General features: G+C 39.9%; 1 protein-coding gene across 9 annotated transcripts in view; it reads right to left on the reverse strand.

Annotated features, from left to right (window-relative positions):
- Positions 1-5,579: 5,579 nt before the first annotated feature.
- dcun1d5 (defective in cullin neddylation 1 domain containing 5) overlaps positions 5,580-16,617 on the reverse strand; it is a 32,375-nt gene continuing 21,337 nt past the window's right edge. For all 9 annotated transcript variants that reach the window (XM_033022656.1, XM_033022655.1, XM_033022664.1 and 6 more), the window contains 5 exons: positions 8,935-9,026; positions 8,635-8,743; positions 8,443-8,547; positions 8,210-8,312; positions 5,580-8,129 (listed from right to left, as the gene is read on the reverse strand). In XM_033022656.1, coding sequence (XP_032878547.1) covers positions 8,074-8,129; positions 8,210-8,312; positions 8,443-8,547; positions 8,635-8,743; positions 8,935-9,026 — 465 coding nt within the window. In that variant the 3' untranslated portion in view covers positions 5,580-8,073. The remainder of the gene's footprint in view (positions 8,130-8,209; positions 8,313-8,442; positions 8,548-8,634; positions 8,744-8,934; positions 9,027-16,617) is intronic.

Genomic DNA, 16,617 nt, shown 5'->3' on the forward strand with positions numbered 1-16,617 from the left:
TTGAATTTCATCAATTTTAGAATAAGGCCGTAACATAACAAAATGTGGAAAAAGTGAAGGATGTGAATACTTTCTGAATGCACTGTAACTGTTAAGCCTGAAGGGTCCTGACCCGAAATGTCACCTATCCATGTTCTCCAGGGATGCTGAGTTACTCCAGCATTGTATTTTTTTGTAAACCAGTACTTGCATATTCCTTGTTTCTACATCATTGTGAAGGCAATTGATGGCTTCTACCTGCTAGACTGGCTGTACACTCAGAGTGGTTCCAAGACAATAATTTTGCACAATGTTGAATCAATATTGTGTAAGCTTGGCAAACAAGCTTGTTCTGAAGTGGAAGCTAATAACCTATATTCCACGAGGGGGCCATTTAACAGTTTTCCTGATAAGCAGTGTTGCATTCATTAGAATCCTATTAGTAGACGAGCTCCACAAAGCATCTAGTTTACTGGAAGTATATTTGCTCATGATATTGACAGTCAAAATAAAATGGATGTAAAAGTTCAATTAAAAGAGTATCGCTGTTAAATTCATGAATAGCATCAAGCAGCAAAATTATTATGAAGTGTCAAACTTTGTAGGCTCATCTGGCAAGAACATCTGTTAGAAAGTGAGCAGTATACAAGTAGCCCAAAACATACTGGATAATATTCCCATTAAAAAAACATCCTCTTGATTTAGACTTTAGAGATACAGCGCCGACAGCGATCACCCCATACACTAACAGTGCTGTAAGGCAGTAACTCTACCGCTGCGCCACAGTGCCGCTCCGAATGGATACTTAAGAATTTTTTTAAAATACCTCAATGCAGATCTTTCATACATCAGCTATTCAGGAGGTGCTTGTTAGTTATTAAATTACATCTTTGCAATTAAGGTGGGGTGGACAAAGAAACCATTAGTGTGGTTGTCAACATGTTTGATTGTTGCATTGTCCCTCCCCCCTCCATTCAGTTTCATTATTTCACTTTGTTTTATTCATTCTTAACGTGGCATATACATTTTGGATAATTGTACAGTAGTGTTATTTTACAATGGACGCCAAAAAGTTTGGAGTACTCATCTGGACAGAAAAGCAAAGGTATTAAATTCCTTTGAGCCTGTGCTATCAATAGGCAATAGTGCAGCTGATTTATGATGTCTCTTGCATCAATGAAGAGGGAATGATACAGGTTACTGCAGATAGGTTGGTTACAGATGCAATTAAACAGAAGAGCATGCTTAGAACAAAACATTTTTGTAAGGTGTCAAATTTTTGTAAGATGTCCTTGAGACTCTTGAAAGGCGCCCATAAATAAAATTTATTATTATTATTATTATTATTATTATAGAACGGCTTACTCTTACATTCCAAATTTTAGATAATTAGAAATTGGTAATTCTGAAAAAAAGACGGGTTGGAGTAACTCAGGGGTCAGGCAGTATCTCTGAAGAACATGGAAAGATGATATTTCAGGTCAGGGCTCTTCTTGGATCCTGTGTTGGAGCTATAAAACATAACCGCAAAAAGCCAGGTTCAAAGCACTTTAAATAATAATAATAATAATACATTTTATTTATGGGCGCCTTTCAAGAGTCTCAAGGACACCTTACAAAAATTGAGCATGTATAGGAAAAACATGTAAGGGGAATGAAATAAATAGTAGAGACATGACTAGTACACAAAGTAAAGACAGAATTCAATACAAAACACAGCATGAGGCAATTAATGCACAGATGAAAAGGGACGGGGACGTGGGGCTAAGGATAGGCAGAGGTGAAGAGATGGGTCTTGAGGCGGGACTGGAAGATGGGGAGGGACACGGAATTGCGGATCAGTTGGGGGAGGGAGTTCCAGAGCCTGGGAGCTGCCCTGGAGAAGGCTCTGTCCCCAAAACTGCGGAGGTTGGACTTGTGGATGGAGAGGAGACCGGCTGATGTGGATCTGAGGGACCGTGAGGGTTGGTAGGGGGAGAGGAGGTCAATGAGATATGTGGGGGCCAGATGGTGGAGGGCTTTGTAGGTGAGGACCAGGATTTTGTAGGTGATCCGGTGGGAGACGGGAAGCCAGTGAAGTTTTTTGAGGACTGGAGTGATGTGATGCCAGGATTTGGTGTGGGTGATGAGTCGGGCGGCTGCGTTCTGGACCAGTTGGAGTCGGTTGATGTAGGTGGAGCTGATGCCAAGGAGAAGTGAGTTGCAATAGTCCAGTCGGGAGGAGATGAAGGCATGGATGAGTCTTTCAGCAGCAGGCGGTGTGAGAGAGGGTCTGAGTATAAATAGTAGTTATAATCTTTTCTAACGTGATTATATTCAAAATAAGAACTTTGAGTGGATGTGATAATGTTCTCATAATTGATTCACAAATAAAATTAAAACCTATGGGTTTCAAGTTACAGGATGCATAGATTCAAAAGAGAGGAGCAGTGACCAGCTATTTTTCTTCCAGATGGAAATGTGCAGTGGTATCCCTCAGGGTTTGGTGTTGGGACAAATGTTTTCTCCATTGTACACCTACGACATAATTACAAAGACTGCCAATTTTAGGCACAAAAATAAATTGAGCAGCAAGATATAACAACTTCAGGTGGACATAGTCTTACACAGCTGCTAAAATTTAACAAAGGGAAGTGAGAATCTAATCATCTTTTGAGATTACTACATAACATGGTATAACTTTAACAGGAGACCAGAGGTGGATGAATGGAGAGTTATGATGGTGACTAGGTGTGGAGAACATGAAAGCTAACATGTCATATATAAACCTTTATAACAGACTGGTTAGTTATCACAAACACCCTGGGCACCACATTCAGAACAAGTCTGAGTCGCCAGAATTTCATGTTATGAAGGACCTGTTAAAATAGAAAAAACATACAGGATCTGGGGTTGTTCTTAATATTGAGAAGAAATCTGAGGGAAAGTTTATAGCAATGTTCAAAATATTTTAGAAAAATAAGGGTTATAACAGTGTAAATACAGGGAAATTGTTTCCAGTCACAAACTTTAAGTGATTGGTAAATAATCATAGACAATACAAGGGAAATATTTTCCTTACACATCCTTGTTATAGTGTGTTTATCACAAAGGCTGATATGGTGGCACTAACATCTTCCAATAGCATTTCCCCCCGAATTTTTTTAAAAGAAAAAAATATTAAAAAGCTATGGGGAAGGACGTTGAGGAAGGGACTACTCAGATTGCTCTTTCAAAGAGCAGGTGTAAATGATTTGAAATTCTGTGCCATATCATTGTGCATTTTATGCAGAGAAGTGCATTTGTTAAATGAAATCTATGATGGTAGATTAATGATTCATTGGCTTTTAAAAGATGATGGATGGCTACGAATTGAAAAGCCAATGGAAGCTTTTGGAATTCCAGTAATATTAGTCTTCCAAAGAGGTTGGGAGAAGGAGATTAGCAGAGATTTGGAGGTCAGGAGGTGGGGGAAGAAACAGTCAATGCAAGACTAATCTATCCTGGAGTCTATCTGATGCCATAGGCCGGGTAAAAATCATTATCTTTTCTTTTAGTTTTGTGATAAAGATGACTTTAAGGAAAGAACATGGCATTCCAAACCATTGAATGCTCAGTTGCCAAAAATAAAGTGTAATACCATCCAATTTATGATGCAAGTATTGTGATTCAGAAAATAATAAGATACACAATCACACAAGATTTGTGGCAACTTGATCTTATGCTTGTATTTTTGTTTAGTGTTCAATATTAATCAAAATAGCATCAGATCTGTATCTGTTTTTTGTTTAAGGGTATAATGAAAAAAAAGTTACATACAATCATTGCACAAAACAATGACAATAAAATGGCAGATAAGACACAATATGCTGGAGTAACTCAGCGGGACAGGCAGCATCTCTGGAGAGAAGGAATAGGTGACATTTCGAGTCAAGACCTTCTTCAGTCTAAAGAAGGGTCTCGCCCCGTAAACACTGAAGAGTCTCGACCCGAAAACACTGAAGAGTCTTGACATGAAATATCATTCATTCCTTCTCTCCAGAGATGCTGCCTGTCCCATGAGTTGCTCCAGCATTTTGTGTCTATCTTCGATTTAAACCAGCATTTGCAGTTCCTTCCTAGACAATAAAATGGCACTTATTAATGCTTTGTTATGTTAAAAATCCACAATCTTATTCTCCATTGGGTGTGCAAAAATATTTAGACTATTTGTGGTTATATGAGCAAGAGGTGAATTGATTTTCAATATCACCAATTATGAATTAAGACACTTAAATAAACACTGTTCCTTTTTTTATTATATAACTAAAATGCCAGAGTTCACAGTCCTTGGCTTGTCAGTAATCCTGCTTTAAGTTGCATTGCAATTGGTTTTCTTTTCACCAATATCTTTTAAATATGAAAACATGCAAAGTCATTTTATATTCCATTATGAACCTCTTTATAAAGTTTATCATTCAATTTAAATAGGTTTGCAATTTGGCAATGCAAAAATATATAAACATAATTCCGATCCAAAGGAAAGTGAGTGGATACCACCGAGTAGGAACAGTGAAATCAGAAAATAAGAGTTGTGTTCCTTTTATAGGATCGTCCCAACAATGCAAAGTTGTAATAAGTTGAAATCTTTTTTTTTTTTTTTTTAAAGAGTTGTAAACTGGATTGAATTATTAACAATACCGGATTCTATCCTTTTAGCACAACATGCATGCATAATAATCATCTTGTTACACTCTACAATATTCTTCTGCCTCAGATTGAGAGAAAACAGAGGGATTAAAATGCACGTTGGAAAATGACAAAAGAAAAAAAATTGCAAGTATATATTCAGCAGCATATTTAAAAATTATTTTAAGTACTCTGAACTATAGGTTTTACCGACAGTATGTCCCTTTAAAAGAAATACGTACATTTAACTTACACAACCTGTACGTTTCAATCTATTTCTATTGATATTCTTTCTAAATACTGCAAAAGGGAGTTTCTCAAAGATTAGGGTATTATTTTACGGACAAGGAAGAAATACCATCCTCTCTATTCACAGGGCACATTTTGCTATTTTAATGTCTTTGATCACAAATTACTTAAAAAAATAATAATCTGGAATTAAACTACAACTATTAATTTCTATGATTTAGGAAATCTGTTCTGGGCATCTTTCAGTTATGAAAGGGGAAAAAAGCGGACAACAAATTCCTTGGATATTCTTAAGCATTTCACATTTTATGACAGTGTTTCTCATATCCAGTCAATATGCAGAAACCAGAACTCATCATGTGGCAAAGGCTCTCTCTTTTAAAGAGGCAACTGAATAAAATAGGAAAATTAAAAAGGAATAAATAAACATATATTCCAACCATGCTTATATCTGAATCTATTGGAGTTAGTCGCAAATGAAATTTAATTAGCTAAAATATTTCCAACTTTAATTAGCTCATTGGTTGAATAATAATGCTCTCTGTTGTACGATTTACAGCTTGTATGTTAAGTACAATTAAGTACATTGAGGGTCTGCCATATATCGAACTGGTTGGGCACTTTATTTAGATGATTTTCAAGCAATATAGAGAAAAGTAATTTGAAAGATGAACACTGACTGTGTGACTTAAAAAAAATATTCTAAATGCTTTTGCTTTATTGTGCATCATCTAGACCAAGATCTGTTAGCTCATGTCTCCTCACCAGAAAGCTTTTGAGTGTCATAAATAGCAGGCTCCACAAGGAATCTCAAGAATGTTCTGACTTTTCGGCATCACATTGTTAACACTGAAGTCTGAAAAGTTCAAAACTGCAACTGCATGGGAAAGACTGCCATTTGCCAAACTTGGCAGTTACAATGGGAAGAGACCTCTAGAGCAGACATTGATGCACTAGTTTCTTGGTGACATTAAAAAATAACATCGTCAGAGGGTAGAAATATATCAAACATATCAAAAAATCAAAAATTAAAAATAATATATTTTAAACCGTCCCTTGTACCTTTAAGAAAACAACCACATAATATTTACTGAAGATTTGATAAGTTTTTTTTATACTCTTAATAATTATCCTACTGTACCAAAGGATTTTTTTCACAAAAACAATTATATTTGTTTAAAGATCCACAGTGCTACAAAAGCTAAACTTCATTCAATTGTTGTTGGTTACTTTACAAGTGGGAAGAACTAGCCGCAGAGAAGGAACATATATCATTTCAGACAAACTGTCACAATAAATCATTTAGCAGTTTAAAAAGAAAACTTTTCAAGTAACTGATTCTGCAGCAACTAGCCTCATTCACATTAATAACTTTTACTGAGAGGGACAGAGTATGATGGCATTGGTATAGATCAAAAATTGAATGCTCACTCCAGCAGAGGGTTCATAATGGCTTATCTTGTGTAAACAGGTGGATGGAGGTCATACAGGATTTTACCAATTGGTTCTTAAAGTTGAGCAATCCTGTGTTTTGGCCCTTTGCACTTTCAGGCCAAAGAACTCAATTACAAATCTGTAAGACCTTGTAAGACAATTGTAAAATGTGAACTTGTGAAAAAAAAAAAAAAATCAGATACACATTACTTTTGAATATTAACTGTCACTAGGATGTACAGAACCATGTAAAGTGCATCCCAAAACACCACTCGACATTTAACTTTGTGGGCCTTTGAGCGAACAGTAAATCAGTAGCTTTTATTGTTTCTGAACTTGCCATACTGTTCTAGCAATTAAGTCGCCGCAAGATAGACACAAAAAGCTGGAGTAACTTCAGACTGGTCTGAAGAAGGGTCTCGACCCAAAATGTCACCCCTTCCTTCTCTCCAGAGATGCTGCCTGGCCCGCTGAGTTACTTCAGCTTTTTGTGTCCATCTCTGGTTTAAACCAGCATCTGCAGTTCCTTCTTACACATTAAGTCGCCACAATACCTTCAGCAAAAAATAAGTTTAGGAGTTGGTAAGGATCTGCTTGAATCTGAAGTACCGAAGGGTAAAAAAAAAAAAAAAACAACAAAAAAACAAAACCACACTGCACTTGTAGTTCAGTTTTTCAATTTGAAGTATTTAGATCATACATTCTATATACACAAGGGCTTCACTGTCAATATTTCAACTTTAGATGCTAATGAGCATGAATTTTCTTTTAAATTGAAGGTCCCACAGTATCACCTTTGTACAAAAGCTTTCACTGATCATATTAGTATTCAGTATTTGAGTTCAGTATTCAGAATTCAAGCTAATTTACAGGCTTCAACCCTGGAGAATGAAATATTTGATATTGTATTATCTAAAAATGTACTTAGTACAGTGGGCCAATTGTGGCAAGTTACCTCCTAGTGCTAAAAACTAGTCAAAACCACATGCTTACTCGCTGAAGAATTCCATTTCATGCGGTTCTGATTATACTTTCTCCCCACTCTAATTTATAATTATATGACCATATTCCATTTTGTTCTTAAAGGGTATAAAATAAAGCTTTTGAAATTGGGCAGATCTGTGGATACCTTAACAATGTAAATGAACAAGTTTAAATATACATTTGCATCACATGTAATCCTCTGTTACATGGATTAGCAGTGGTGCTACTGTCATTACCATTAACCCTGAGCTCACAGTCCTAGAACAGCACCAGTACCCATTGATATACTATATCACAGAAAAGGTGCTATATAGTTACAATAACATATGATGAGGTTCAGTAAGTTTTTGGTACAGTACCAGAATGGCAAACGTCTGGTACAATAGCATACTTTCCAACAACTGAAAAATGCATCCATACACTTCAAGGCCTTTCATCTTTCAGTCACATGAAAATAGTTTCTGTTTCTAATGAAAACCTATAATTTTTAATGTGCTTCATCAAAGTACGTATGAAGTTATAAACAGATATTGTCAAAAGCATTAAGACTTAAGACTGGACAAAATCTTAACATCGGGTGCCATAGTTGATGAATACATAATAAAATGCTTAGTATAGATGCAACTTGAAAACCTTCTCCCCTCTTGTAACACTGAAAAGTCTGTAGCTAGCATAAAAGATGGCTTTTGACAAATACTTTCCATTTCATAATTAAAGATGTAGTTTGGTTGGATAGCAAAGCATTATTGCTCTCCCTTAGTTCTCTTTCCCTCCATCTTGTTACGATGATTGCCTTGCTTTCTGCCACTCAACAAATTCATCAAGCAGAACAGGCCCTGAAATCAAAAGCAACTTGAAATTACAATTTATTTTGCAATTATATTTGAATAACTGCAGATAGGGGAAAGAAACTTACATGCACCATCTTCATCATAGTTGCTAAGGTCTGCGAGTACAGTTCTGCTGAATTCCAACACGTTGAACCATTGATCTTTATTCATAACTCTGTATTTTGATTGCTGCAAAGAGAGTAGAGGCGTTATGAAAAACATACTATGTAAAAATCCCCATTTACTACATTCCGTTAAATTTGTGGGGGGTTTTTTGCAATGATTTTGGAGAATTATTTTTAAAGAATTAACAAAGTACCTCCAAAAATTGGTAGAAGGCAGAGAACAGAGCCCACGTTCTTCCTAAGAGCAGAGCTAACATAGACTTTGCAGTATCAATATCAAGGCTACGCTGGTCTTTATCCTAGAAGAGGGGACATAGAGGGGTTTGTGATAACTTTCATGAAAAGAAATGGAGAATCAACTTGAAGAAATATTTTTTTTGTCTTACTCTAGCAAAATCAAAGGCATATCTGTAAATTTGTTTGAAAGCTGATAGGTCATTGAGTTGCGAGCGCAAATAATCAAACTTGCTCTGTAGCCTCTCTGTGCAGTCACATCTAGGTTAAAACAAATGTTGCATTAAAAAAAGATTTTCCCACGCATAAACAAAGTTTTCATACGTTACGTGCACGTTTATTCAGAATAAGCACATTTTTTAGCATGTGGTAGATATTAAACAGAAAGGAATGGACTGTCATGCTATAATTTCAGTTTTATTGTGAAAGGCATAATTGCAGAGATTTCTTACTGTAATGACGTCATTCCTTTTAGCCACTCTTCTTTAGTGAAAAACCCCATGTTTTGAGCCTCCAGCTTCCATGCTAATACTAACATGATAATCTGCAGACAAAAAAAAATTAGGTGCATTTTCAGCACATCGTATACATTGGTCTATAACTTACGGTCTGTGCTTCACCCTGGCTCAGAGGCTCCAACAGGGCAGCAAATGCAGTAGACAAGAGAGCCAACTGGTTAACCAGTCTTCCTTTCATCTGGAGGCCATGTGTCTTAACACACTAGGCTAATCTATATTACTAAAAATCTGATCTTGACCACTTCCTGTTGTTCTGTATATTGATTTTAGAAAAAACACTGCCATTTACGGCTGTGATTTTTGGCCATCTTACTCAAGAGTCCCCCTCCGCTGCGCAGGACAAGAGGATTTTTCCCATCGATGAAAAATAAAAGAGTTATTAGTGTTAAAAAAATGTTGAGATTCTCTCTCCTCAAGGCCATGCCCCTTCTGGAGGGACTATAAAACCCGGAAGTGTTGAGTGCCTCAGTCAATCTCAGCAAGATGGGGGAGCGAGAGGGTCACGTCTCTCAGTCTGAGCTGTGAATAACACTGAACACATGTCTACTAAACTGTGAGTGGTTTTACTGACGTCAGTGCCCTTAATGTGGTTTGAAAATATAGTTTGGAAATGCTAAAGCTGTGTTGCCTTTGGTTTGGAAATGCTAAAGCTGTGTTGCCTTTGGTTTGGAAATGCTAAAGCTGTGTTGCCTTTGGTTTGGAAATGCTAAAGCTGTATTGCTTATGGATTGGAAATGCTAAAGCTGTGTTGCCTTTAGCTTGCAAATGCTAAAACTGTGTTGCCTAATTAAAGTTGCCTTCCTAATTAAAGTCGCCTTGCTTAATTAAAGTTGCCTTGCCTTCTATATAATTAAAAGTCTAATCTTGACCACTTCCTGTTTGCGCTTTATATTAATTTTACAAAAAACGCTTTATATTGATTTTACAAAAAACAGAGCCCCCCTCTGCTCATCAGGTGCCGAGGATTTTTCCCATCAATAAAAAAAAGTTATTAGTGTTTAAAAAATGTTGAGATTCTCTCTCCTGACAATCACGCCATGTAGGCCACGCCCCTTCGGGTGGGAGGGGACGACGACTATAAAACCCAGAAGTGTGGGTGTGGTTCAGTCTCTGCAAGATGGAGGAAGTAGAGGTCACGACTCGCTGTCTTTAGTGACCTTGCACCCTGCTTGAAATGGTATGAAATTGCACTTGAATTTGGTGGCCTTGCACCCTGCTTGAAATGGAATTTCAAGGAATAGCCGTGAGTCAACTGCCAGCCCACCAGCCGTGAGTGAGTGAGCTGCCAGCACAACAGGCTTGTTTGTAAGACTGCCGCCAGCCCAAGAATCCATTCGTCCCACAATGTCCATATTAGTCCTTTAGAAACCAGTCCCTTAAGCCCACAACACCCAAACTAGCGGTTGCCCGGGTGCCACTGACCACCCAAAGTGCCGCCGGGCAACCTAAACGGCGAGTCATTTTGCTCGGCTTGGCACGCAGATACGGGTTTATACCGAAGATAGACACAAAAAACTGGAGTAACTCCGTGGGTCCGGCAGCATCTCTGGAGAAAAGGGACATGTTGTTTTGTGTCGGGGATGGTTGTGGGAAAGGTGGCTCCATCTCCTCCTCCTCCCGCACCCCGCCCGGCCTGATAACGGCCGCTGCCTGCCACTCCACCAACGGTGCTTTCAAAACAAACCCTTGGAGGAGGGATGTGTCGGTCAGAGGCGGAAGTAGGGGGGGGGGGAGCTCAAATTACCGTTCACAGAGCCTCCAAAGCCTCGCGCGTGTGAGTGTGCGCATGCACGCGCGGCCGCCAAGATATTCTGTCCCCCGGTCCCCTCCATATTTTGATAGCGATTTCCATGCCTGACAGGGACCACCAAGGCAGCGATGATGCCGGTGTTGTCCGAGGAGCGCTGGCCTTCCTTCCCACCTCCTCTGCCCCTTTCTCTCTCTCTCTCTCTCTCTCTCTCTCTCTCTCGTACGCCCCCCTCCACTCCCTTTATCCTGAGACCCCTCCTCTCCATCCTGCACTGATCCTCAATCCTGCCTCTATTCAGTCCTCACTGACATCCCCTGTGCTCCCCTCCTCATCTACTCCACCCCCCCCCCCCCCATCTATTCATCCTGCACTGATCTCCCTATCCACCTCGCATTGATTCTCCTGCCACTCCCCATCAATCCTACACTGGTCCCCCAATTCATCCTGTACTGACCCCCCTTCCCATCCATCCTGCACTGCTCTCCCCCTTCATCCTGCACTGCTCCCCCCATCCATCCTGCACAGATCCCCCTCATTCAACCCCAGTCATCCCCCGCGCTCTCCCTTCACAATTTTACCTACTCCAACCAACACGCACTATTTCCCCTGCCTCAATCCATCCAATCCGCACCGATTGCCTTCTCAAGCCCCCCCCCCATCTATCCATCCTGCACTGATTCACACCCCCCGACCCTATTGTGCTGGAAATGTCTTCAGAGCTAACATTGACTATGATAATGGAATGCAATCAAATATGTTTTAATTCCCAATGTTATTATTTGTTTTAATCCATAAAGATGGATTAATTAAATTGTGAACACGTGAAACATTAAAACCAGTGTTCGATTGTCACTGCTTCCGTTGACACGTTATTACAGAATTCATTTTAATGACAAATCAATGCTCTTAATATGGAGTATCAGTACTGTAGTTATTTAATGAGCAACATTCACAACTAAACGTTGGATTTATCCAGGTTTTACTTCTACAGTCAGTCATATACATCACAAATTTGGTCAGGAGATATTTCAGTTGAAATTTTAACGTTAATTCTGAAGTGGGAATAATGGAAAAAGCGTTTATCAACAATTAAAAAAATAAATGTTGCTTACAAACTGGGTATCTTCATTACTGTTCACAACACATACATCTATGTGGCAGGGGGATGGGTGCAAGAGCAGAGAGGCAGTGGGGTGTAAAATGAGGGTAGAAGCAATAGGTAGCAAGGTGAAAAGTAAAAGTGGCAGGCAGACAAAACCAGGGCAAAAATCAAAAAGGGCCACTTTCAACATAATTGTATAAGGGGTAAGAGTGTTGTAAAGACAAGCCTGAAGGCTTTGTATCTTAATGCAAGGAGCATTCGTAATAAGGTGAATGAGTTGAATGTGCAGATAGTTATTAATGACTATGATATAGTTGGGATCACGGAGACATGGCTCCAGGGTGACCAAGGCTGGGAGCTGAACATCCAGGGATATTCAATATTCAGGAGGGATAGACAGAAAGGAAAAGGAGGCGGGGTAGCGTTGCTGGTTAGAGAGGAGATTAACGCAATAGAAAGGAAGGATATTAGCTTGGAGGATGTGGAATCGATATGGGTAGAGCTGCGAAACACTAAGGGGCTGAAAACGCTAGTGGGAGTTGTGTACAGGCCACCTAACAGTAGTAGTGGAGTTGGTGATGGCATCAAACAGGAAATTAGAAACGCGTGCAACAAAGGTAAAACCATTATAATGGGCGACTTCAATCTACATATAGATTGGGTGAATCAAATTAGCAGGGGTGCTGAGGAAGAGGATTTCTTGGAATGTATGCGGGATAGTTTTCTAAACCAACATGTAGAAGAACCAACGAGAGAGTAGGCTATTCTAGACTGGGTATTGAGTAATGAGGAAGGGTTAGTTAGCAGTCTTGTTGTGCGTGGCCCCTTGGGCAAGAGTGACCATAATATGGTTGAGTTCTTCATTAGGATGGAGTGACATTGTTAATTCAGAAACAAGGGTCCTGAACTTAAAGAAAGGTGACTTTGAGGGTATGAGACGTGAATTGGCCAGGATAGACTGGCAAATGATTCTTAAAGGGTTGACGGTGGATATGCAATGGAAGGCATTTAAAAACTGCATGGATGAACTACAACAAGTGTTCATCCCAGTTTGGCAAAATAATAAATCAGGGAAGGTAGTGCATCCGTGCATAACAAGGGAAATCAGGGATGGTATCAAAACAAACGAGGAAGCCTACAAATTAGCCAGAACAAGCCGCCTACCAGAGGACTAGGAGAAATTCAGAGTCCAGCAGAGGAGGACAAAAGGCTTAATTAGGAAAGGGAAAATAGATTATGAAAGAAAACTGGCAGGGAACATAAAAACTGACTGCAAAAGCTTTTATAGATATGTCAAGAGGAAAAGATTAGTTAAAACAAATGTAGGTCCCTTGCAGTCAGAAACAGGCGAATTGATCATGGGGAACAAGGACATGGCAGACCAATTGAATAATTACTTTGGTTCTGTCTTCAGTAAGGAATACATAAATAATCTGCCGGAAATAGCAAGGGACCGGGCGTTAAATGAGATGGAGGAACTGAGTGAAATCCAGGTTAGCCGGGAAGTGGTGTTAGGTAAATTGAATGGATTAAAGGCCGATAAATCCCCAGGGCCGGATAAGTTGCATCCCAGAGTACTTAAGGAAGTAGCCCCAGAAATAGTGGATGCATTAGTGATAATTTTTCAAAACTCTTTAGATTCTGGAGTAGTTCCTGAGGACTGGAGGGTAGCTAATGTAACACCACCTTTTAAAAAGGGAGGGAGAGAGAAAACGGGGAATTACAGACCAGTTAGTCTAACATCGGTGGTGGGGAAAATTCTGGAGTCAGTTATTAAAGATGGGATAGCAGCACATTTGGAAAGTGGTGAGTTCATTGGACAAAGTCAGCATGGATTTATGAAAGGTAAATCATGACGAATCTTATAGAATTTTTAGAAGATGTAACTAGTAGAGTGGATAAGGGAGAACCAGTGGATGTGTTATATCTGGACTTTCAGAAGGCTTTCGACAAGGTCCCACATAAGAGATTAGCATACAAACTTAAAGCACACGGTATTGGGGGTTCAGTATTGATGTGGATAGAGAACTGGCTGGCAGACAGGAAGCAAAGAGGAGGAGTAAACAGGTCCTTTTCAGAATGGCAGCCAGTGACTAGTGGGGGTACCGCAAGGCTCAGTGCTGGGACGCCAGCTATTTACAATATATATTAATGATCTGGATGAGGGAATTGAATGCAACATCTCCAAGTTTGCGGATGACACGAAGCTGGGGGGCAGTGTTAGCTGTGAGGAGGATGCTAGGAGGCTGCAAGGTGACTTGGATAGGTTGGGTGAGTGGGCAAAGGCATGGCAGATGCAGTATAATGTGGATAAATGTGAGGTTATCCACGTTGGTGGCAAAAACAGGAAAGTAGACTATTATCTGAATGGTGGCCGATTAGGAAAAGGGGAGATGCAACGAGAACTGGGTGTCATGGTACACCAGCCATTGAAAGTAGGAATGCAGGTGCAGCAGGCAGTGAAGAAAGCAAATGGTATTTTAGCATTCATAGCAAAAGGATTTGAGTATAAGAGCAGGGAGGTTCTACTGCAGTTGTACAGGGTCTTGGTGAGACCACACCTGGAGTATTGCGTACAGTTTTGGTCTCCTAATCTGAGGAAAGACATTCTTGCCATAGAGGGAGTACAGAGGTGGTTCACCAGACTGATTCCTGGGATGGCAGGACTTTCATATGAGGAAAGACTGGATAGACTCGGCTTGTACACGTTGGAATTCAGAAGACTGAGGGGGGATCTTATAGAAACTTACAAAATTCTTAAGGGGTTGGACAGGCTTGATGGAGGAAGATTATTCCCGATGTTGGGGAAGTCCAGAATTAGGGGTCACAGTTTAAGGATAAGAGGGAAGACCTTTAGGACCGAGATGAGGAAATCATTTTTTACACAGAGAGTGGTGAATCTGTGGAATTCTCTGCCACAGAAGGTAGTTGCGGCCAGTTTATTGGCTATATTTAAGAGGGAGTTAGATGTGGCCCTTGTGGCTAAAGGGATCAGGGGTTATGGAGAGAAGGCAGGGATGGGATACGGAGTTGGATGATCAGCCATGATCATATCAAATGGCGGTGCAGGCTCGAAGGGCCGAATGGCCTACTCCTGCACCTATTTTCTATGTTTCTATCTAATCTGAATGTCAGGTAATGTGGCGTCTTGACACCTTTAAATATATTACCAAAAGAACATTTGCTGCATTTATGTCCTTTGGCCATCTCTTGTTAGTTAGTGTAATGTCAGATGGGTATAGTCAGTTTTAACAGCTATAATCATAAAATGCCTTAAGAAAATTCCTTGCAACCTGTATATTTTGTTGTGGATGAATTATGTGGGAAGAGAGAGTGCTTCTGTACCAATAGCAATAACGACCCATGCTATGGCCATGTCATGATAATTTTCGGTCCTTCACAGAAAACATGCTTGCATCAATCTGTAGTGTGCATGGTTAAGCATATATGTTATCAAGGTCCAGGATTTATTGACACAGGTTGATCATACGCTGAATAATCCAACCACATTTTTGTTTGGAAGTGGAAAGAAATAATAAAAATTGCATTAATTACAATGTGTAAAGAGTTGATATACTGTATTATAATTTTGCTGCATGTCATTGTGGTATATATCATGTCATGATTTGTGAATATGTTAGTTTGTGACTTTATTTGAAGCAGAAATAATATGTGAATGCTTCATTGAGCGTAATTCCGACTGGTAACTATGCACTTCGTCCGAGCACGCATCATGCAAGCTATCTTAAATGACCACCTAAACTGTCATTTGGCAACCTAAAAAGCTGCCAAGGTTGCCCAGCTGGCAACAAGGAAAAAAGGTTAAGCGAGAGCCCTGCTAGCGCTACAGAACCCCCCCCCCCCCCCACAGGCCACCAATATTGGAATCTGTGGAGGGGTGGAATATTGCGTTGGGGGACCAGCCCTCCCGTGTGATGCTGGGACCCAACGGGTCCCACTGAGTCTAGTTCTTGTATCTAAATACCCGCCTCTGTAATTTGACAACCCATCAGGAACAGGCACACAACACGTAATTACCACCAGCTTACAGCCAGGGCATTATTAGCGCTGATTAGAAATACCAAGCCCATTTTAGAACTGCAGAAACAAAGAATTGCAGATGCTGGTTAATGCACAATAGGACACTAGTTGCTGGAGTAACTCAGCAGGTCAGGCAGCATCTCTGGAGAACATGGATAGGTGACGTTCAGATTGTAAACATGTGAGTTTTGCAGATTTGAAGAGGTCAGCACCCAGCATGCGATCCCTGACATATATCAAAATATTGCTGTGTTAGTCAGCACACACCTTATTCTAGCGTTTCTAGATACTACTCCTGAAGGCTGGGGTACAATTTCTACATAACTCAACGTTTATGGAATACTGGGATTGTTTGGAGCCTCTGCCCATGGTTTTCCAGTAGCTAACTCTATGCAAAGTTTAAGAAAAAGTAAAACACAAAGTGCTGGAGTTACTCAGTGGACCATGCAGCATCTCTGGAGTAAAGGTATAGGTGACATTTTGGGTTGGAACCCTTCTTCAGAAAATGTAAGATTGACATAAGATTCCTTCTACTCTGGCTTCCTGTATTCACTAACATGGATAATTACACAAGCTCCCCGAGTACATCAATAAGGCCTTGCCTTGAATCGCTGTTCTGTGTCGATGCTACTGTAGGGAATTTCTATGGGGTAGAAAGGATTTGAGACGGGCAAGGAGTTGGGGACCATGTGGCCTCTTTCAGTGTTAGCAGGATTACCATTGA

Source organism: Amblyraja radiata, chromosome 6 (assembly GCF_010909765.2).
Source record: "Amblyraja radiata isolate CabotCenter1 chromosome 6, sAmbRad1.1.pri, whole genome shotgun sequence".
NCBI classification, from domain to species: domain Eukaryota; kingdom Metazoa; phylum Chordata; class Chondrichthyes; order Rajiformes; family Rajidae; genus Amblyraja; species Amblyraja radiata.